The following is a 20,840-nucleotide window of genomic DNA, read 5'->3' on the forward strand; positions in this document are numbered from 1 at the left end:
AAAACATGTAGGCCCTGAGTTCAAATCCCCAGAACCTACCTGTGCTTCTACAGTGAGGTGAAAACTGGAGGATCTTCAGAAGTTCACTGGACTGTAGCTTGGTGCATACAACACTGAAGAGCATCTAACCTCCAGGGATGCGCTGTGGCACACTGTGCCTGTGCACACGTGAGCATGAGCACGTGTGTGTGCACACGCACATACACACACACACACACACACACACACACCAAAATCGATCTTTAAAACCATGAGCTTCTGCTGACCCCCTCCTCTACCTGCAGCCCGCTCTGGAAGTACTGGCTTATAGGTATGGGCTTCCACATCTGACTTTTTTACTTGGGTTCTAAGGATCAAACTCAGATCATCAGGTTTGCATGACAAATATTTTATGCACTGACCCAGCTCTCTTAGAGTTCAAAAAACTTTTCAGTGGTGTGAAATGATCTGCATTTTTACCACTTGAAATTGTATTTCATATTTTGAATTTGGGTCATTTCCAAACTCCCTGTGTGTGATAGGATTTTCTTTCACAGTGCTGGGCACTACAAGACACAGCTTGCTCTGGCCTGCCGTCCACTGCTAGAGCAGCTGCAGTGAACATGTGTTTTTTGTAGCTACCACCACACTGCTGCCACGAATGCCAGTCAACCTGTGGCTCACTGCTCTCCAGCCAAAGGGAAAAGGTAGGTTAAGATGGCTTGTACATAGCAAGACTGCTCCAAGGTCCACTGGCAGTAAGACATGCAGAAAGCAACTGGCTACAAAAGCTGCACAGAGTGTGCCTGCTGGTACTGTGGCACTCAGTGAAATGAGATGCTCTCAGTTCAGCAAGCTGATCTGCAAACTCCCAGTTTGGAGTAAGAAATGACTTCAGGATCTCAAAACCAATTTGTTATTCCAGAGTATAAATGACGCTTTGCAGATAAAGAGGAGGCAAACAAGTCCTGTCTAGCCGAACCTCTTTGAAGAAACTATCCTGTGCTACCTGTGCCAAATCTCTAACCTTATCCCAAAAGATATTCAGCTACCATACAGGTGGAGAACAAGCTTAAGAATCCACAGCAGAAGCCGGTGGTAGTGGTACACACCATTAATCCTAGTGCTGGGGAAGCAGAGGCAAGGCAGATCTCTATGAGTTCCAGAACAGCCTGGCCTGCAGAGTGAGTTCCAGGACAGCCAGGGCTACAAAAAGAATCCACAGTAGAGGGCTGGAGAGAGGGAGTTCAGCGGTTAAGAGCATCTATTGATCTTGAGGAGGACCTGGGTTCAGTTTCTAGCACCTACAAGGAAGCTAACAGTCACCTTTAACTCAAGTTCCAGGGCTCAGGTACCCTCTTCTGACCTGAGGACACCAGACATATGTGGTGTACACACATACATGCAGGCAAGACACTCATATGCATAAAATAAAATAAAAAGAAACACATTTTTGAAAAGGGAAAGAAAAAAGGGCTATAGCTTTGTCACAGCTTCTCTTTCCCTGCTACATCGCTGTCTTCCTTTCCGTCACATTTGTGTGTGTGGTAGACTATATAAAACATGAAACTTGCTGCTTACCTCGTTTTCGGTTGAACTAAGTTTATGCAGCGTTGCATAACCATCACTACTGTTTCCAAAGCTTTTATCAACTTCAGCAGAAACACTACACCTATTAGGCAATAATTCACCATTTCCTTCACCCCAGCTCCAATTTACTTTGTATGAGGTTTGAATTTCCCTGCTCTAGATACTTCTTTAGATAGCAGAGATCCTGTTGTGTTTGGCTTATTTTGCTTAGCTTAAGTTATCTGAGCACAAATTCGGTGAGAGAAACCCTATCTCACACCCAATGTCAAAATCTGGTCTCCAAAAGCATAAGACACATGCACACATTTGCACATATACACACACTACATACACATGTACACATACAAGATGGAATGAAATCAAGAAAGACACCTAATATTGACATGTGTCCAGACACACGTACACACAAATCCATATTAACAGTACATGTTCCTCCTGGCCAAAGATAAAATCCTCCAAACAACCCAGACCATGTCAGTGGTCAATTCTAGCACACACTTAAAAGGTCCCTAGCACCATGTAAACTCAGTTTGGTGGCTCAGGTTTGTTTGTTTGTTTATTTGGGTTCTTGAGACAGGGTTTCTCTGTATTGCTTTGGATCCTGTCCTGGAACTAGCTATTTAGGCCAGGCTGGCCCGAACTCACAGAGATCCGCCTGCTTATGCCTCCCAAGTTATCAATGGGATAATAACCACGCATCACCATCCCTAGCTTCAAATGGAATTTTATGGGAACATTAATGGCCAAAATAATCTTGGAAAGAAACTAAGTTACACCACTTTAACTAATTTCAAAACTTACTGCAAGACCCAGTGTGGTGGTATACCCCTTTAATCCTGACACTTGGGAGGCAGAGGCTGGAAGATCTCTGAGTTTGAGGCCAGCCTGGTCTTCAGAGTGAGTTCCAGGAGAGCCAGGGCTACACAGAGAAACTCTGTCTCAAAAGCAAACAATAACAAAAAACTTACTGCAAGGCTACACAATTCAAAATAATGTAAAGCTGGACAAGGTACCACCTGACTGTAATATCAGCTCCTCAGGAGACAATAAAGTAGAAGAATCCTAAATTCAAAGTTAGCCTGAACAACACAGCAAAATCCACCTCAAACAAACAAAACACAAACAAACAAAAAAACCTATTTACCTCTATGTATCTCATTGCTGAGGATAGAGATGGCTCAGAGGTTAACAGAGTTTGCTATAAACCCATGAGGACCTGAGTACTGATCTAAGCACCCACATAATAGACTGAGCATAGGCTTGCACACTTGCCCATAGCACTGTAGAAGAGCAGAGACTAGAGGATCTCTAGGCTCATTGGCCACCAGCCTACCCAAAAAACAAATAAACAAAAAAACACTACAAGCTTCAGGTTAGAGAAGAGACCTTGCCTCAAGAGTAAGGCAGAGTGACAGATGAGGAATAGAGTCAAGCCTGAGCTTCCCTGTGTCAGGTGCCGGAGGACAATTATCCGATGGCTGCCAACGAAAGCAGAAGCCATTTGGTCAGCTTTCTCTCTCAACTTCCCCTTTCGCTTTCGCAGTGTAGTACAGTAATTCCGAAAGGAAAACACACTTCAACCGAGACTGGCCCATCTGTTTTTTGGTTTTTTTTTTTTTTTTTTTTTTTTTTTTTGCGGTTTTTATTATTATTATTATTAAATCGTAAGTGGAGTCTCTGATTTCCCCCATCTCTGTCAGATGTTTTATTTTTTTGAGTAATGGACACCGTTTTTGCCTATATAACAACAGAGCCAACAACTTCCAGTCTGTTGGGTCCTGTCATTACTGATTTCCCCTATTAGATGTCAAAACAACCCACGAATAGAAAATGCGTTATTCCTCCACTGGAGAAGTGAAAGAAAGCACAGCGTCGGGTGACACAGCGAAAGTCTGCACACAGGCAGTGAACTTCAGAGATCTCCTTCTTTGTTACTTTGCAAAGACCTGCAATAGAGAGGAGTCCAGGCCACCTTGGTGGCTAACGAAAGGACAGTGCTTCAGAGTCTGGTTACTAAGAAGACAGCGAGCCAAACTGGGACAGAAAAGACGACAACGTATGGACTTTTGCCGGATCGACTCCAGCTGCCAACGCACAGCAGTCTCTCGGCTGCCCTACCCGACCGAGCCCTGGTGGGTAGGTGTCAGAAAGCCGGCCACTGACGTATAATTAAAAGCAACTACTAGCATGTATGCCACATCTTGGCTGTCGCGCGGACCACTGCCCAAAGCGCACGCGCAAGGTCCGCCCCTGGGCTGAAGCGACAAGCCTATCTCAGCAGCGGATTCCAGCGCCGTCCTAACGCGCATGCGCTACTCCCTCGCGCACGCGCACCTTGACTAGTGTGTCCCTCGTCCTCAGCCCTCCCACTCTGACCCAGAACACTGGCCTCCATGCTTGCAGCTCTCGCTCCACGTCTCTTACCTTGCGCCCGGTTTTCTCCCGGAGGGCTTTCAGCCGTTCTTTCCTCCGCAGTGCCTCTTCCTCAAGGCGGCCCACACCGGCAGCAGCCGCCGCCATCTTACCCAAGGCCCCGCCTTTCCTCTCCGCTCTGCGCAGGCGCAGTGAGTAGGAGAATGCTTTATGGCCAATCCAAGGGCGAGAATGGAGAGCCGGAAGCCCCGAAGACCAATCAGTGCTGAGTTGTTACAGGAGGACACGCCCTTTGCTCTGGAGCAACCTGTACTGCGAGTGAGCAGGCTGGGTCGGGAAAAGGAGTTGAGGTTCTATCTGTCCAACATTAATCAGTGAGAAAACAGGTAGAATCAGACCTGAGAGGAAGAGGTTAGAGTGAGTCGATTGCTCCACTTTGGCCTAACCACCTCCCACCTCTCCGTTTGCCCTCTTGGAATGCTTAAGCATCCTTAAACACTTGTGCTTAGTCTTCAAGGAGCAAATGCCTTGAGAAACATTCCCTGGGTCGGGTGTGGTGGCGCACGTTTATAATTCCAGCACTTCAGAAGCCGAGGCAGCAAAATTATGGGCTCGAGTTCAGTCTGGGTTAAGTAAGGAAATCGTCTTAAAGCACCACCACCGGACACCAGAAACTTTCCGTGGCCACTCTGGTTCCCGTCTCACTCTGAGCTCAGCCTCTCTCCTTGTCTACAGCCAGTGGCACCTCGGACTCGCCTGATGAGTTGCTCCTAGGCCTCTCTGTTCACTCTGCTCCAGATCTGCATGGCCTTTTCCTTTGAACTCGAGAATGACTTCTCATCCCTTTCTGGAGCAGCAGCATACTCAGGGTCGGGCTCCCTTTTCCGGAGAAAAGCAAACATCAACCAGGGCCAAGTAAGCGCCACAGAACTTACTCCTTCCTCCCAGTTTATGAAGAGTTTGTAGCAGATGGTCACAGATGTACACACCAGCTTCCTTCCCCTGCTCCTCTTCCCAGGGGAGGACTAGCCCATTAGCAACGTTGCTCCCTGTCTGGAGCGTGTGTTGTAAGGTTGTTTCCCAGGTGAATGCCCTTCCCTCCCAGCTTCCTTCAAATGTCACAGCCCCTAACCTCACTGTCCTCCTGGGTTAACTTGGTTCTGTCTCCTCAGCAGAAGAGGGGCTGGCTGCCTGGTATATAGGCTATCGGTGTTCAGGACATGTACATTCAGACTAGGATGCATGAGACAAGAAAAAAAGGCCAAAATTTAAGGGTCACCCACTCCAAAAGTACAAAATAGGGCAGGGTAAAGGACAAAGTCAGCCTTCCTTTGGCCACCCAAGATCTAGGACACTCCAGACTGATCAATTCCTAGGATCTGTCTGGACTTAGCAAACTTGCCCCCCACTCATAACAAAGAACCTGATTTCTATTCAATTCCAGGGGCTCCCTCACTTCACAAGCAGCCTGGGCACAAGAAAAGAGACAGGGTGGTGGTGACAGTGACCCAGCAAAGATTCAGCCTACATGCTTTGTGCTTGCTTGTGATCCTCATTCTGACTGTCTGGGCCTCAGTTTTTCCATTCATAAATAGCCATGAGGAACCCCTGAGGCATCCCCCTCAGGTCAAAGGAATAAAAGATGACAAGCTATGGGAGGAAGGTTGCCTCCAAGGGAGCAACTGGGAGGGCTTCCTAGAGGGAGTAGGCTGGAGATATCCTAAACTTGGTTAAGGATCTGCCCAATGGCAGGACGCCGCTCCTCTGAAGGTAGGTTTGTCCGGCAGTCTGTTGATCTTTCCCATCCAGCCCAACACTCAGCAAGAACTAGAGGTGGCACTTGTCTTCCATAAAGCTCTTAGAACAGGACCCTGCACGTAGTTAGCGCCACAAGTGGTCCTCATGGACGAGGTTATTATTAGTATTTGTTGAAGGACCCTAGTCATCCCCGCGCGAACCGCAGTCTCTTCCTGGAATAGCGATAATTCCAAGTCTGATTGATGGTGTACCAGGACGGACGACTCCGAAAGCCCTTATCCGCCCCCTAGCCCGGGAGGCTTGAAATGATCCTGCCAGTGGCTCTGAATGGACCTTGCCTGCGGGGGGCGGGGCTCCACGCGACCTCCCGGGCCGTTCTGACCTCAGGCTCCGCCTCCAGCATGACTCCCCGCCCTTTGCACAGTCCTGGGAGAGGCGGGGCGGTGGCCGCCGCCGCGACAGACAGCGTAGTGTGGGAAGCCAGGCGGTGGCCGGCGGGGAGGAGGAGGGGCGTGTAGATTTTGGTGGCTGAGCGCGACAGGGTCGGGAGCCGCGGACTTCCCCCAGCAGCACAGAGCCGCTCCGCCCCGGAGTGACGCCCTCCCGCCCATGGGCCTGGCCCGGGGCAACCGGCGGGCGGCGCGGAGGAGGTGGCGACAGGTGGCGCGCAGCAGGGCCAGAGCCGGGTCAGGCCATGGCCGCCTCGGAGCGGCTCTACGAGTTGTGGCTGCTGTACTACGCGCAGGTGAGCCCGTCCCGCCCCTGGTCCGCGAGGTCCCCGGATCCCCGGCGCGCTATGCCTGCTGCACCTGCGCCCGGCGCCCCCCCCAACCTCCGGCCGCAGATAGGCGCGCACGCGAGGGACTCCTGCCCCGCACACATGTGCGTGCCTCAGGCCGGCGGGCTGCCTCGGGCATTTGTGCCAGGGGCAGTGTTCTCGGGCACACACTGTACTGCAAAACCCTCCGCGACACTCTCTGCAGCCTCAGTTGCCCTGGCCAGATAGTCCTCACCCCTTTCACTACTGGGTAAACTGAGACCTGGGAAGAAGGAGACTCAGTTTGCCTGTAGACTGCTTCACCGGAGGGGCGCATTTGCGATAGGTGGTCGTGGCTAGAATGTCATGTAGGCTGGGGGACCCAGCAGGTGCCACTCCTTACTGTAGATCAGACGTTCGTTAGTCACCTCAGACTCCTCCAGAGAAGTCCTCAGTGTCGAGCTCTCGCTGTGCTTGAGGCAAACTTAGTGTACCTCCTTCAGTGGGGCAGGGTCGTCCGGAGTGAGGCCAGGAAGGATATCTGATGGGGACCCTCGGGAGGGGCAGTGACTCTTGTGATTCGAACTCTGTGTGACTGTCACCCATTGAAGTTCCATTTTCCTTCTGCGCTGGAAGCAGGGAGTGATCCTGGGGTCACGCCTCCCTCCTTGCACCTGCTTGGCACTAGGTACCTAGCTCAGGTGTGCCCTGGACACAATGGTCCATTGTGTGTCCCTGAACAGCTTGTCACCGGGAGCAAGGATATGGGGAGAGTTCATGCTCAACCCTGGCCCTCTGAAGAGAGTGGCTGATGGTCGGTCTCTTAGGGACACACTTCTTTAGTCCCCTTGGGCTGGTGGCATGTAGAAGAGTCCCACCGAGGGTGACACCGGCCCAAGCTCCTCGCACCTTTAAGCCTCTATTTCCCGTCTGTAAAATCAACACAGTCTTGCCCTCCGGCCACCTGGGCTTTGTAGAGAGGGAAGCCCCTCTGGCCTCCATGTCTCCATCTTCAAGGGAGACGACTGAGTGAAGAATCCAAAGAGATGTCGCTGTTGGTTTTTCAGGCTGGGAGCTAGGCTGCTGGAGATGTGCTGGTACAGCGTCCCTGGACCGTTTCCCTTCATAGTTGTCAGGCCGAACTTCTGTGTGGTGATGAGGTATTAGCTGTCTGCTGTGTTCCCATCTCCTCCCAGGTGGCCTCTTAGAGTAGGGCTAGGTGTGGGGCACAAGCTGGCTGCTTGGAGTCTTGGAAGCCTGGACAGGCAGGGGGCAGCCTGGGACCAAGCCAACAAATAAATCCAGGATGTGAGAGTGAACCCAGGAGTTGGGTGGGGCCAGGCTGCCTGGGGAGAGGAAGCCAGGCAGCTCCCAGCACAGCCTTCCTGCCTGCTTCCAGAACACTACCCCACCCCTTGGTGCTAGACTCCAAAGGAGAGATGGTGCTGCTAGAGACCCATTGTGTTTATGTCCTGGGGTGTGTAAGGCAAGGACGGAGTCCACTGGTGTTAAGAGACCCTCAGAGCCCAGCGTGATGGCACATGCCTGTGATCCAGCACGAGAGAGAGGTCGAGGCAGGAGGACCGCCAAAAGTCTGAGGCCAACCTGGGCTACAGACTTTTGAGACTCGTCTCAAAAATAAAGAAGAGAGACCCTTTTTATCAGTCACCAGCCACGCAGCCAGCAACACAGGTGGCCCCTCCCTTCAGCGGCAAGACCTACCTACCATCTGCTGGCAAACCTGTTTCCCCAGTTGTACGTCTGGGCGAGGACAGGGGAAGCGACCCAGTTCCTGCCCCACCTTTCCCCTAAAAGACCCCAGGTTAGCTGTGCCTTCCCTCACTACATGGGCTCTGCCCTCTTGGTGGGCTCTGGGAGGAGAAGGGAGAGGGGCAGTTATCACAGTGACCCTGAATACTGCTTAGTTGGAGTTCCTCCAGGTTCTCTTGGGGAAACCGTGGTAAGGTCATCATCAGAGTTCCTTTAGCTACCAGAGCTGACTCAGGTGGCTCTTTACCTGGGACATCACCTTGTAGCTCCCTCTGCCTGGAATCTATCTTAATCTTCACCGCACTTACCACTCCTCAGCTTCCGGGAACCGAACATTCGGTAGGTGTTCCCTGGGTGTCAGCCGAAAGACTGGATGAGAAGATGCCTAGGGTAGTGACCAATCAAGAGGTCAGCCCGGAGCAAGCAGAGTTGGGATTTTTAGGGCCGAAGGCCGGGAACAACAGGAATGAGCACATAGGAATGGGGGATATAAGAAGCAAGCTTTCATGGAGGCTTGTCTGCCTGTCTCCCCCCACCCCCACGCCTTCACCTTTCATCCCAGCTCTTGGGAAGGCAGAGGCAGGCAGATCTCTTGTGAGTTCCAGGCCAGCCTGGTCTACAGAGTGAGACCCTGTCTGAAGGAGAAGCAAGCAGCAGCAAGTTGTCCGAAGTAGGGAGCGGCGCAGAGCTGGCGTGGTGCGCGCTGGGGCACATCTACCGGTGTGTCCTCAAAGAGAACTGGGAGAAGCATGAGAGGACCAGGGGTGGGACAGCACCTGGCAGGCTGGCACTTGGCAAACATGGAAGAGTTAATGCAAAATAGCATGTAAATGAACAGCTCCTTTGCAGGCTGGAGCAGTGGTTGCTCACCAGCCCCCCCCCCCCACTGATGGGGCAGCTGAGGGTCACAAAGAGTGTGGCAGGACAGGGAACCCAAGCTGAATTGGACAATTATGCCACTGAGGAAGGACTCAAGTGATGTCAGAGTACGAGTTCTTTAGTTTTGCTTACTTTTCTCTCTGGTCTCTTATTCTTGGCCCATGATCTCTCCTGCCTCATGGAAACTTGACCAGGCCTCTCTGCTCCCCTAGCTCCTTAGCTGGGCCCTATTTCTTCTTGGACCTCAGTTTACCTCGTATGTGTGTGTTTATGTATATAAATATACACATATATGTGTACATGTGTAGGTGTCTTCCTCAATTCTTCTCCAGCTAATTTTTTTTTTAAATATACTTTTGTGTGGGTGTTCCTGTATGTATGCCTGGCCTGTGTATCATATACATGGCTGGTGCCCAGGGAGGCCAGAAGAGGGCATTAGGTCCCCTGGAAATGGCATTACAGATAGTTCTGAGTCACTATGTGGGTGCTGCAAATAGAACCCAAGTATTCTGGAAAAGCACCCAGTGTTCTTAACCACTGAGTCATCTCTAGTCCCGCCCCCAGCCCTTGATGGTCTGGAACTGATTCTGAAGGCCAGGCTGGCCTTGAACTCAGAGATCTGCCTGCCTCTGCCTCCTGAGTGCTGCATCTAATTTGTAAAAGCATATTTCAAAAATGTATTTTTGTGTGTGTGTGTGTACATATGTGTGAGCACACATACACCACAGTGCACATGTGAAGGTCAGAAGATAACATCCAGAACATTCAGGAAGAGGTCTACCATACTGGTCCCAGGGATTGAACTCAGGTTGTCAGCCTTGGTGATAGGTACCTTTGCCTCCTGAGCCATCTCACCAGATCTCCATTTGATTGATTAGGCTACACTGGCCAGTGAGCTTAAGGGATCTGCCCGATACCACATCCCACTCCTTCCTCTCCCAGAGCTGATGCTGTAGATGCACATCTGGCTTTTGTGGCTGCTGGAGATTCTAAACTCGTGCTTGTGCAGTAGGCAGTTTACTAACTCACTCACATTCCTAGTCCTCTCAATTGCTTTATTTTTGTTGTTGTTTGTTTTTTAGACTGTTTCTCTATGAAGCCCTGCTGTTTTGGAACTTGTTCAGTAGAGGCTGGCCTCGAACTCAGAGCTCCACCTGCCTCTGCCTCCTAAGTGCTGGGATTAAAGGCGTGGGCCACTGCGTGGTTTTTACTTACTTTCTTAATTGGGCAAATGTCTTGGTCCCTGTCACACCTGAGGGGCAACTGGAGTTTCTTTCTCCCTGCTTTTGTTGCTAAGGCCATTGAAGAGGGAAGAACTTTAGTGATAAAAAAAATTAGCATAGAGTCCATGAGGGGAGAGGCTGATATCATGGAGTTCTTATGCCAACTGAGGAGCTGATGGAGAAGTGTGGGATCCCCATGGAAACGGAGTCAGTTACAATGGGGACCATAGCAGGATATTCTCAGTTGCCATAGTGATAGGACAAGGAAAATGGCGAAGTGGTGAAGGGTGTTATGGGGACCAATTAGGCCCACCCCTCTTAGTACTGCTTCAGGTAAGGGCCCAGAGACGGGATAGGATACCCAGTCATTTACGCCACTATGCTTAGTTGCTTCTGCTCCCTGGAAAAGTTGCCATCTTCCAGCTTCATCCTGTGGCCTGCACCCTTGTCCTGACATTGTCCTCTCCCCTGTTGATGCTGTAGGAGGGATTTTAGGGTTGAGAAGCTTCTTGTCCAGACCTATCCAACCCTATTTTCTTCCCCTCTGTTCCTGGAGGTGGAGGAGGTAGCTCTGACAGAAAGGGATCACCAAGTGTTGAACTGTGGTCACTGTCCCTACTGCTTGGCGCTCTTCCCTGGGGATCACACTCTACCTTTCCTGCCTAAGGCATCAATGTGTGGGAATTGTCCTACAGGCCTCAACTCTGCACTGAGCCACTGGCTGCTTCTTGCTTTCATTCAGACAGGGATGGGGGTGGTTGCCCTAGAATGCTGGGAATTTGGGCTGACCAGAGCCCCTGGCTTAGAGCGCCCAGTCATCCCACCCTGTGCAATGCTGGATGCCTTGGCTGCCACTGAGCAGACTGTTAGAGTTGAAGCTGGTCATGGTGGTTCACTCTTTCAATCCCTGCATATGAGGCAGAGGCAGGCAGATCTCTCTGTGAGGTCGAGGCTAACTTGGTCTACATAGTGAGACCCTTCTCAAGGCCCCCTAACCCCACAAAAAGAGGTATTGAAGCTCAGAGAGTTTTATGTTAAGTAGCAGGGCCACCCAGTGTATAAACAGAGCCTGGATTCCAAACTCCTACCCTCAGCCACCAATTCCATTAATATGCCTACCTGTACAGCGGCAGTGGATTGTGTCTTCAGAGGTTTCCGGTTCTGACTGAGGGTGTTTCTGAAGAGGACACGTGGGGAATACAGTGTGTACTGGCCTGTGGGATGAGAGAGAGCAGCAAGCCATACCAGTGGGGTCAGGGAGCTGAGACCACAGAGTAGGCACCACCTACGCAGAGCCTTAAATGTCGGAGGAAATCATTGTTTGCTCTGAAGAGGGAGCCTGTGCTAGGGTTTAGGCAGGTGATGGTGATCTCTTCTGGAAGCCTGGGCTGGGTTCACATAGCTTTAGAGGCAGTGTGATGTCAGGCAGCCTAGTGGCCCGTTCTTCCCGTAGAAAGTCCCCCCGTCTGCATGCCACATGGACTTGCCCTGAGCCCACCAGAGTTACCTCTGACCTCTAAGAGAGGGGCAGCTCCATGCCTACCAGGGACCATCTGGGCCTCAGTAGCTCTTGGGAGCTCTTCTTCCCGATGTCCTCTGAGTGTATTCGGGGCTGCTTGGGGACAGGTTGGGATGATGGTTAGTTAGCATCCATCCTTCTAAGGACAGGGACCTCTATTTTCTCTCCTGTAGCAAGACCCAAGTATTCCCTCATAGGCTGAAGGGCTCTGGGGGGTGGGCTTGACCCCTGTGGTGTTCCTCTTCTGTCTTAAGGTTCTCCTTCCAAACTAGAAAGGACTGTGAGAGCCAATGGAGCAGGGGCTCTGAGGTAGAATTAAGACTCAAGCCCTGCAGCCACAGCCACTGTGACCCTGACCACTGCCCTGCCCTACCTTCTGACCCCTGCTTCAGCAGAGACTCTGATATTTAGCACTATAGCTTCAAGCAATGGGCTTGGGGGTCAGAGCTGGCTGGCCTGAGGCATCCTATGGAGAAGGACTGAGGCCCAGGAGGGAGCGACTGGCAGCTGCTCCTTTTATACTTTTGACTCTGTCACGCCCCCTTCAGAGCACGTGAACCCTGCCTTGATTGGCCTAGCCCTGAAGTTGTCTCAGCGGTTCACAGGACGAGACACGCCAAGGGTGTGGTTTAAGGGAAAGAAAGCTGGAGTGGCCATGAGGAAGATGGAAATTCCTGCTTAATTACCCCAAGCCCAAGTCACTGAGGCAGTAGTGGGGTGTACAAGTCGGTCACAGGGTAATCAGAGGATGGAAAGCAGGCCCTGGCTGGACCGGGGGCCTAGAGGGCTAGCTAACCTCAGCAGTTGGGCCCCTATTCTAGGCATGAGGAGGGACCCCATATTTTGGGTCAGAGAAGACTGGTTTGATAGGGAGAGAGGAGGGAAGACAGTGTTGGGAGTGTGTGTGTGTGTGTGTGTGTGTGGATGTCGGATGACTTATTTGCTCTCTACCTTATTTTCTGAGACAGTCTGTCGCTGCACCTAGAGCACAGATTCACCTTGGCTGACTGGCTCCATGCACCTCCATAGTTCTGAGGGTAGAAACATGAACTGCCCATCCTGACTCTATATGGTGCTGGGGATCTAAGCACAGGTCTTCATGGTTATGTAGCGAGCATTCTGACTGACCTTTTTGAAACCAGAAGGATTCTATGAGGCCACTCAGGAGGGGTCAGGGTCGAATGGCCAGGTCCCCTAGCCTAAAACAAAGACCTGGCTGCATTACCCTGGAGGGCATAGCTGCAGATGGAACAGCGTTCTCTGAGGCTTCCCACTTCCCTACCTGTCCCGGGTTCAGAAGGAATGCTCCAGAAGCCTGGTATGCTCTGATAAAATGTCTGAAGGGAAGGGTTGTTTTGGTTTGTGGTTTTGGAGGTTTCGGCTCAGGGTGGTCTGGCCCCGTCATTTTTATGCCTATGACAAGGTGGAAATATCACAACAGAGGAAAGCTGCTTCACCTTGTTCCCACCAGGAAGGGCAGCCATGGGCTTCCTCACGTGAGCCTTTGGGTAACCCTCCAGATCCAATCTGGCCTTCTCGGGTGGTTCAGAGTCTGGGTATCTGGTCTTTTTGCTGGTTGATGGAGAAGGAGACTTTCAGGAAGGCTTGGAAAGGCCAACAAAGGTAACAAGACAGATAAAAAGTCACAGTGATGTACGATGGTCCCTTTCTGGTTGCCAGAGCTTTGCAAAAAAAAAAAAAAATCTAGGCTATGTAGTGAATGCCCATAGGCCCTGTTCTCAGGAAGTGGAGTCAGGAGTTCAAGAATAGCCTTAGCTACCTAGAGAGTTCAAGGCTTGCTGGGTCTATGTGAGACCCTGTTTCAAAAAACAAAAAACAAAAAACAAAAAAAAAAAAAAAAAAAAAAAAAAAAAAAACGGCCATGGGAGATGACTCAGTGTTTGTTTCACAATGAAGACCTAAGATGGGACCCTGAAAACCCGTATAGAAGCTGGCATCGCAAGTATGCCATGTAACCTTATACTTGGGGGCAGAAGGGCAGAAACCAAAAGATCCTGGGGACTCTCTGGTGTAACCGACATGGTGAGCTCTCCTTCAGTGAGAGACCTTGTCTCAAGAAATTAAGGTGAAGAGTGACAGACATGTACAGCTGTCTCTGGTCTACACACACACACACACACACACACACACACACTATGGGCAGGTGAACTCCACACCTAAACACATACATACATGTATGTCTATGCTCTCTCTCTTACACACACACACACACACACACACACACACACGGTATAAATAACAGGTAAAATTGGCAAGGAAGACATCTAGATACAGTGGGTAGCTGCCCCCACTAGGTTTTGGGGGGGGGCCCTGCGCCAGCTCTGCTGGCATCCAGGTCAGGGCAAGCGACATGGGAGGAGATAGCCTGCAAGCGTCATAAACAAGTCAGTCAGCCTTTATAACAGTGGTTCTCAGCCTGTGGGTCGTGACCCCTCCGGGGATCGAAAGGCCCTTTCACAGGCATCACCTAAGACCATGAGAAAACACAGATATTTATTTTTTTATTTATATTCTGATTCATAGCAGCACACTACAGTTATGAAGTAGCAATGAAAGTAATCTTATGGTTGGGGTCACCATAGCATGAAGAACTCTGCTAAAGGGTCCTGTAGACCCTTAGGTGTGAAGTCCCTGCCCCTGGGAGCAGTCTTAGGCCCAGTGAGCACTAAGTGTCATTTCTCCTGTCTTTCCCTGTAGTAGTTCTCATCTCCTCCCTAACTTGGGAAAGGTGGCTTGCTCTCTGGTGGCAGCTGCTTGGCCTCCATCCTGGAAGAGGTCCCACTTCCGAGTCCTGGAAATGGCATAAGTTAGGGCAAGTGAGGGTCAATTGCTAGCTGTGTCACTGTGTCACTGAGCAAAAGACCTGTGGAATCCGGGTGGCTGGCAGGCCCTGGTGAGGGCAGAGATGTGGGAAGACTTGCATGTTTTTCCCTGGGCTTGAGGTCTTGAGCCAGGCTGGGAAATGTGGGTAGTTTAAATGAAAATTACCCAGATCCCTAACAGCAAAGATGGCACCCAGGGCAGGATGACCTCCACCCCATGTGCTGCAGGCCCTGCCCATAATGTGTTTGCAGCCCCGGGTGCCCCAGGGCCCCCTCCACATCCCTGCGGTCTGCTGGGAGGAAGCGGCTGCCCTCCCCCACCGTGACTCTGCGCTTCCTGCCCCAGCCAGGGTGGAGGAAACGTTTTTTGTGTTCACACCATAATTTCCTTGGCGGTGCCCATACACTGGTTCAGCCACTACCCACCCCTCTTGTCCATGGAACCAGCTTTGGGGCCTGGGGTCCAGGTAATAAACAGCAAGGGCAGCTGGAGGTGTCAGGGCAAGGGTGGGGTGTTGTGCAAGGATGCTCTAGTGTTGAGGTCTACGTGTGACTTGGGTTCCTATCCAACAGTGTGTGTGCACGTAGCGCCAGAAGGTTTTCGGGAGAGGTGGTGGCTGCAGAACTCGGAGAAGGTGGCAGGGCAGGACATACCCCAAAGCTTTGGCTAGAGAGCAGGCAGCTATTAAATGGGAGATGAGCCTCAGCACTAGTGAGAGCCATAGCCACACCCCGCTTAAGCTCCTCCTCTGCCCGTGTCAGGTCTGTGTGGGTCTCAGCCATTAGAAAGGTGGGAACAAAGACTGAAGGTTGGACTGAGAGAAGCCGATGAGGTCCTGGAGGTGACCTGTTGATAGCACAGTCCTCGGGTTCTGACCTTCCAAGTTCCTGCCCTGCAGGGCCCATCCCCACCTCTCCACCTATAACCCATCTGTCCTGTGCACTCCACCTGCCACACCTGTCACACCTGTCTCTTCTCGTCACTGAGATTCCCCTCTCATTCTCTTGAAACCCTTTGTCAACAGAAGGACCTCGGCTACCTGCAACAATGGCTGAAGGCCTTTGTGGGTGCCTTCGAGAAGAGTATCTCATTATCCTCTCTGGAACCTCGAAGGTAAGGCTGGATTTGCATAGCAGTCAGGGCCAGGCTGGTCGGGCTGCCCTTGGCCCTCAGCACCTCTCCCTTCTTACAGGCCAGAGGAGGCGGGTGCGGAAGTCCCTCTGCTCCCCCTCGATGCTCTGCATCTGCTAGCCGAGCAGCTGGACCAGGATGACCTGGAGCAGGCCCTGTTGTTGCTGAAGCTCTTCATCATTCTCTGCAGGTGGCTTTTCCCTAGTGTCCTCTGAGGGTGGGCAGGGGCAGGGATGCCTGGGCCGGGGAGTGGCATCAGCATGGCCTCTCCTGTTCGTCTCCCCCACCCCAGGAACCTGGAGAACGTAGAAGCTGGTTGGGGCCAGATACTGGTGCCCCGAGTGCTGGCACTGCTCACCGGATTGATGACTGAGGTGAGGGACCTGCCCAGATGGAGCTGCTACGGCCCCTGCGGGTATGGCGGGCTAACTCCCCTTCTCTCTCCCACACTTTAGCTGAAAGGATCCCCGTCACAGGAGGGCCATGGTACCCAGCTGGAGAATGTGGCCCTGCATGCTCTGCTCCTCTGCGAGGGGCTCTTTGACCCCTACCAGACCTGGCGGCGCCAGCACAGTGGGTGAGACCCAGCCCTCGGGCAGGGTGACCTTCAGCTGGGCAAAGGAAAGGGATGGCCTAATGGACTAGCCTGTGTGCAGGCTGCAGGAGAGTGGCCAGGGATCTCAGCAAGAAGAGGTGCGAGTTCAGCGGGTGGACCCCAGCGCTGGCTTCACCCCAACTCTCCCCACTCCCACCCCCAGGGAAGTCATCAGCTCCCAGGAGAAGAGCAAATACAAGTTCCCTCCCGCTGCTTTGCCCGGTGAATTCGGAGCCTTCTTCCAAGGTTAGGCTCCACCCCGTCCTGCCCCCAAACCCATGTCCTCTTCCTGTAGTTCCCTAATGCCATCCACTAGACAGGAACTCCCTGGTGGTCTGGCCTGGGGGAGACAGGAACCTCCAACAGGCCAGTAGGGGTAGAGAGAAGAGAAAGGGCATTTCCTCCTAGGCTGGGGTGGGCTTTCCACCAGGCCGGTGTTGACCTGGCCCCTGAATTTCCCACCTTCTTTCTCCCCTGGCTCCTCCCAGACACTTGAACCTTCTCCGCCCCTTGTGCAGTGTCGCTGCCCAGGTAGCCCCGCCCAGGCTCTGTCCCCCTCAGGCCCCTCTCTGCACTGCTTTCTCTACCCACTTCACTCCTGGAGGAGTGTTGCCCAGAAGCCATGTGTTCTCCCTAGCTTTATTCATTTATTTGTTTCTTCTCTCTCTCCTCTCATTGGAGGGACAGCAGGCAGCGCTTGGAGTGGTCAGGGCAGGAAGTGGCCGGACAGAGAGACAAGCAGGGCTGTGGGAAGGGGGATCCTTTCGGATAGTCAGTTGTTCATGGCCCCAGGAGGGGAGGTCCCTGGGGAAGCCCCGCCTCTATTTCCTACAGCCCGGGCAGTCTTAGGACCACGTAGGATTGTTTCCTTCCATTTGTAGGAGCCTTCAGTGGCAGGGTCGATTCTCATTCCTCCCCAGTTCTGTCCCCAAATCCCTAGAATGTCACCAATTCCTCCTCCTCAGGGCATTGGCCCATGCTGTGTCCTCTCCCTTTAGAGGGCGATTTTATCCTAAGGCCTTGACTCAAAAGCCCCATTGCAGGGGGGACCCAAACCCACCCACCCCACCTGTGTGGCACAGTGTGACTCAGGCCGGGACCCTTAGCAAGGCCACATGTGAGGCTGCGGAAGCCCCGAGAAGTCCCCAGTGGGGGAAGGGAAAATATCAGTACAGATGACACAGCCCGGTCCCCAGAGCAGAGCACCAGAAGCTCCCACTGGCACATGGGGAGAAGGGATAGGTTTGCATCTGAGAAGCTAAACCCTGCGTCTCTGTGGGGAAGCACAGTGCCTGTGAGTGTGTCACCCTGGGGCCTAGGGATCTGGGGAGCTGCCTAGGCTGTCAGGGCTGGACTACGTACCCCTCAGGAACCGCCTTCCACCACCGCACAGCTGTCATTTCAGACGCATAGCCGGGGAGGGCCCCTCCTTCAAGCCTGGACTTTTGCTAGGCTCAGCTTCTACCCCATGCTGGGATAGCCCACCTCTTGTGGAGTCCTTTGGCCCGTAGCCCTACAACCTTGGTGACATTGTCCTGCTCTGCCCACTGCCCAGAGAGCCTGCAGGATGCAGACCGCCTGCCTCCCACCCTGCTGTGGCGCCTCGTCCACCTCTTTGGTGCTGTCCTTGCAGGAGGAAAGGTACGTTGAGTAGGGAGCCTGTGGACCAAGGGGTGGCCCTCTCAGCACCTTGCTTCCACGTGAACCCACTGCCATCTTTCCTCACCCACAGGAGAACGGCCAGTTAGCTGTGAGTGCTGGCTCCGTGCAGGGGCTGCTCGGTGTGGTGCGTGGTTGGGGCTGTGGCCCAGCTCAGGACCTGAGCCAGGTCCTGCTAGCTCTGAAAGTACTGGTGGGGGCAGTGCATGTCCTGCATGCTAGCCGAGCACCACCCCGAGGACCAGAGCTCCGCACGCTGCTTGAGGGCTACTTCCACATTCTCAATGCTGACTGGCCGGCTAGTTCAAGTTCAGGCTCGCAAGAGGCCCTTGTCACCCTGTGGGTCAGCATGCTCGGTAGGTATGGGCTCCCAGGCCCTTGGGAAGGGGGATGCCCAAGCACTGGGAAGGCGGGACTGGGCAGCAGGAGAGGCGGGAGTGTGTAACAGTACTTGTAGGGGGTCTGACCTTGACCTCTCTACAGATGCAATCCCCATGATGCTGGCATGTGAGGATCGGCCAGTGCTACAAGCCACCTTCCTTAGCAACAACTGCTTTGAACATCTTATTCGCCTCATTCAGAACAGCAAGGTGGGTGGGCTTTCACCTGGGGGTTGGAAGGCCTGGAACCCAGGGGGAATCACATAGATATCCCAGGTTGCTGCTGAGCAAACACGGCCATGGCCTGTGTTCAGTGGGAGGGCCTGGGACCCGAGCAGGGTGTGTCGCTTTGGGTTTTGGCCCCACTCTGGTAGAACTTTGCCCAGGACCCAGTGGGCCATTTCCCACTGATGCAGAGCCCTGGCAGCAACCCCTGGTCCTGCTCTAACCTCTCCCCCCTCCTCCTCCTCCCCTTCCTCCCCTTCCTCCTCCCCTTCCTCCTCCTCCACTTTGCCCCTTCTCACAGCTGTGCCTGCAGGTCCGGGCGCCCCCTGAGGGGGACAGTGACCTGGCTACCCGGTTACTGACTGAGCCCGATGTTCAGAAGGTACCATCCTGGGCCACCCACGCTTTTCCGTACTCTAGGATGGTGGATGAGTAGATTATGTTTGAGACTTGACCTACCTGGCAGCAAGGGGACTCTGCCTTCTTGCCACCGCACCCCTTCCTTCCAAGGCCCTATCCTAGAGGCGGGGTAGGAAGTGATCTCGTGCTTACCTGGTATTAGAATTGGGTGCTGGAATGTGGCTGGAAGGAACCTTCGAAACCCTACCCCATCAGGAGGAGACACAAGTATAGACACCAAGAGCTTAGGTTGTGATCACCTACTAAGGGGCCATTTCTTCTGTTGCTCCCGAGCCCTTATGTCTGTCACATGCCTCACTATCCATAGGGGCTATAGAAGCTGAGGGGTATCGGATGGGGGCTGCACACCTGGGCCCTCAACCTCCAGAGTCTCTGGCCTGGCTTTGTCTCACAGAGCAGCCTCATATGTTTATTCCCTGTGGTAACTTTCTGAGCCCACCTGTCCGTGCAGCTCCAGATCAGGCAGGGCTAGGTGACCCCACACACACCCCCTCCGTTTTATTACCAGATGAGGAAACAGGCCTAGAGAAGGGAAGGTTGTTTGAGGTCACGTTTCAGGGGGACTGGGTAGAGCTGTGAGCAAAGGCCTCACAGGACTAAAACATGTCTTAGCACTTGATAACAAATTCTCAGCCCCTTCCCACCAGAATGGGTCAGGTGGGTGAACAGTGTGCCCGCCTCTGACTGTCAGTTTCAGCTAAGCTGGAAAGGGCCGGGAGACAGGGTAGGACTTGGAAGTCTCGAAGGTTCTTCTGGCTCTGATGTCCTGTGATTTGTTGCTCCATCCCCCCTGAGTCTCTGTCAATCATCATGGGTGATGGGACACTTTAGATGGCTTGCTTGCACGTGTTTGTCTAACTTGGGTGGGATGTGGGGACTAGTGCCCGTACGTTCATAGGAGATATGCACCATTGGTCTATCCTTTCCCAGCCCAAGTGCCTTTCCAGGCCTCTTTGCCAGAAGCAGTCTTGCCCAACTGCTGGAGAGTACTCCAGTTAAGGGCAGCACAGCTTGTGGAGCAAGAGAGGGTCTGGTGTTCACAGAGGGTTGCTAATCCAGCAGATGCCCTGGACCTTGGTGTATGTGGCCCTGCATCCCTTTTACTGCCAGGTACTGCCAGCTGCTTCCCCTGACTTCTCCTCTACTTCAAGGTGCTGGACCAGGACACAGATGCCATTGCGGTCCACGTGGTCAGAGTGCTCACCTGCATCATGAGTGACTCCCCCTCGGCCAAGGTGAGGATGCTTCAGACTTTCTGTGATGGGAGTCAGAGGTGGAATTTATGGTCCCAGTGTTTCCAAAAGTGGCCTGTAAATCTTGTTCCCTGGAGAGCACATGACTGCCATTGCCTCTGGGGCGTGGCTCCACATGCTTGGTAGGTGTGGTCATCAGTGTGTCCTGGAAGCTGGGACACTTGTGACCTGACCACCATCTGTAGCCTTCTGAGAGGAATGTCGGCTACTCCATCCTCTATGTTGTCCTTGTCCCTTTCTGTACTGTAACCTACAGGCAGAGATAGACAAAGAGTTCCAAAAGTGGAGGGGGCCCCATGGGTGTGAATTGGCCACAGACCCATAATTTTGCTTACTTGCATGCTACTTTTCAGGAGGTGTTCAAGGAACGCATTGGCTACCAGCACCTGCAGGAGGTCCTGCAGAGTCACGGGCCCCCCACCCACCGGCTCTTGCAGGAACTGCTCAACATGGTGAGGACTGGGTGGGGGCGTGGGTCCCAAAGT

General features: G+C 52.9%; 3 protein-coding genes across 6 annotated transcripts in view; 1 reads left to right on the forward strand and 2 right to left on the reverse strand.

The window, feature by feature from the left end:
• Positions 1–4,139, reverse strand: part of Ccdc12 (coiled-coil domain containing 12) — a 48,687-nt gene extending 44,548 nt beyond the window's left edge. The window contains exon 1 of the mRNA XM_051203263.1: positions 3,994–4,139. Coding sequence (XP_051059220.1) covers positions 3,994–4,089 — 96 coding nt within the window. The 5' untranslated portion in view covers positions 4,090–4,139. The remainder of the gene's footprint in view (positions 1–3,993) is intronic.
• Als2cl (ALS2 C-terminal like) overlaps positions 1–6,523 on the reverse strand; it is a 232,033-nt gene extending 225,510 nt beyond the window's left edge. The window contains exon 1 of one of the 2 annotated variants that reach the window (XM_051203170.1): positions 6,510–6,523. The gene's annotated coding sequence lies outside the window, so the exon portion shown is untranslated. The remainder of the gene's footprint in view (positions 1–6,509) is intronic. The other variant, XM_051203161.1, reaches the window with a different exon arrangement.
• Positions 6,125–20,840, forward strand: part of Nbeal2 (neurobeachin like 2) — a 29,527-nt gene continuing 14,811 nt past the window's right edge. Inside the window, exons 1-12 of one of the 3 annotated variants that reach the window (XR_007835731.1) lie at positions 6,125–6,445; positions 15,717–15,805; positions 15,885–16,013; positions 16,116–16,197; positions 16,279–16,400; positions 16,582–16,664; positions 17,974–18,059; positions 18,151–18,433; positions 18,561–18,667; positions 18,984–19,064; positions 20,254–20,337; positions 20,709–20,807. Coding sequence is in view for 2 of the 3 variants with exons in the window: in XM_051203110.1 (XP_051059067.1) it covers positions 6,395–6,445; positions 15,717–15,805; positions 15,885–16,013; positions 16,116–16,197; positions 16,279–16,400; positions 16,582–16,664; positions 17,974–18,059; positions 18,151–18,433; positions 18,561–18,667; positions 18,984–19,064; positions 20,254–20,337; positions 20,709–20,807 (1,296 nt within the window). In the remaining variant the exon portion in view is untranslated. The remainder of the gene's footprint in view (positions 6,446–15,716; positions 15,806–15,884; positions 16,014–16,115; positions 16,198–16,278; positions 16,401–16,581; positions 16,665–17,973; positions 18,060–18,150; positions 18,434–18,560; positions 18,668–18,983; positions 19,065–20,253; positions 20,338–20,708; positions 20,808–20,840) is intronic. The other 2 variants (XM_051203110.1, XM_051203117.1) reach the window with 2 other exon arrangements.

The sequence above is a fragment of the Phodopus roborovskii genome, unplaced genomic scaffold (assembly GCF_943737965.1).
Source record: "Phodopus roborovskii unplaced genomic scaffold, PHOROB, whole genome shotgun sequence".
NCBI classification, from domain to species: Eukaryota; Metazoa; Chordata; class Mammalia; order Rodentia; family Cricetidae; genus Phodopus; species Phodopus roborovskii.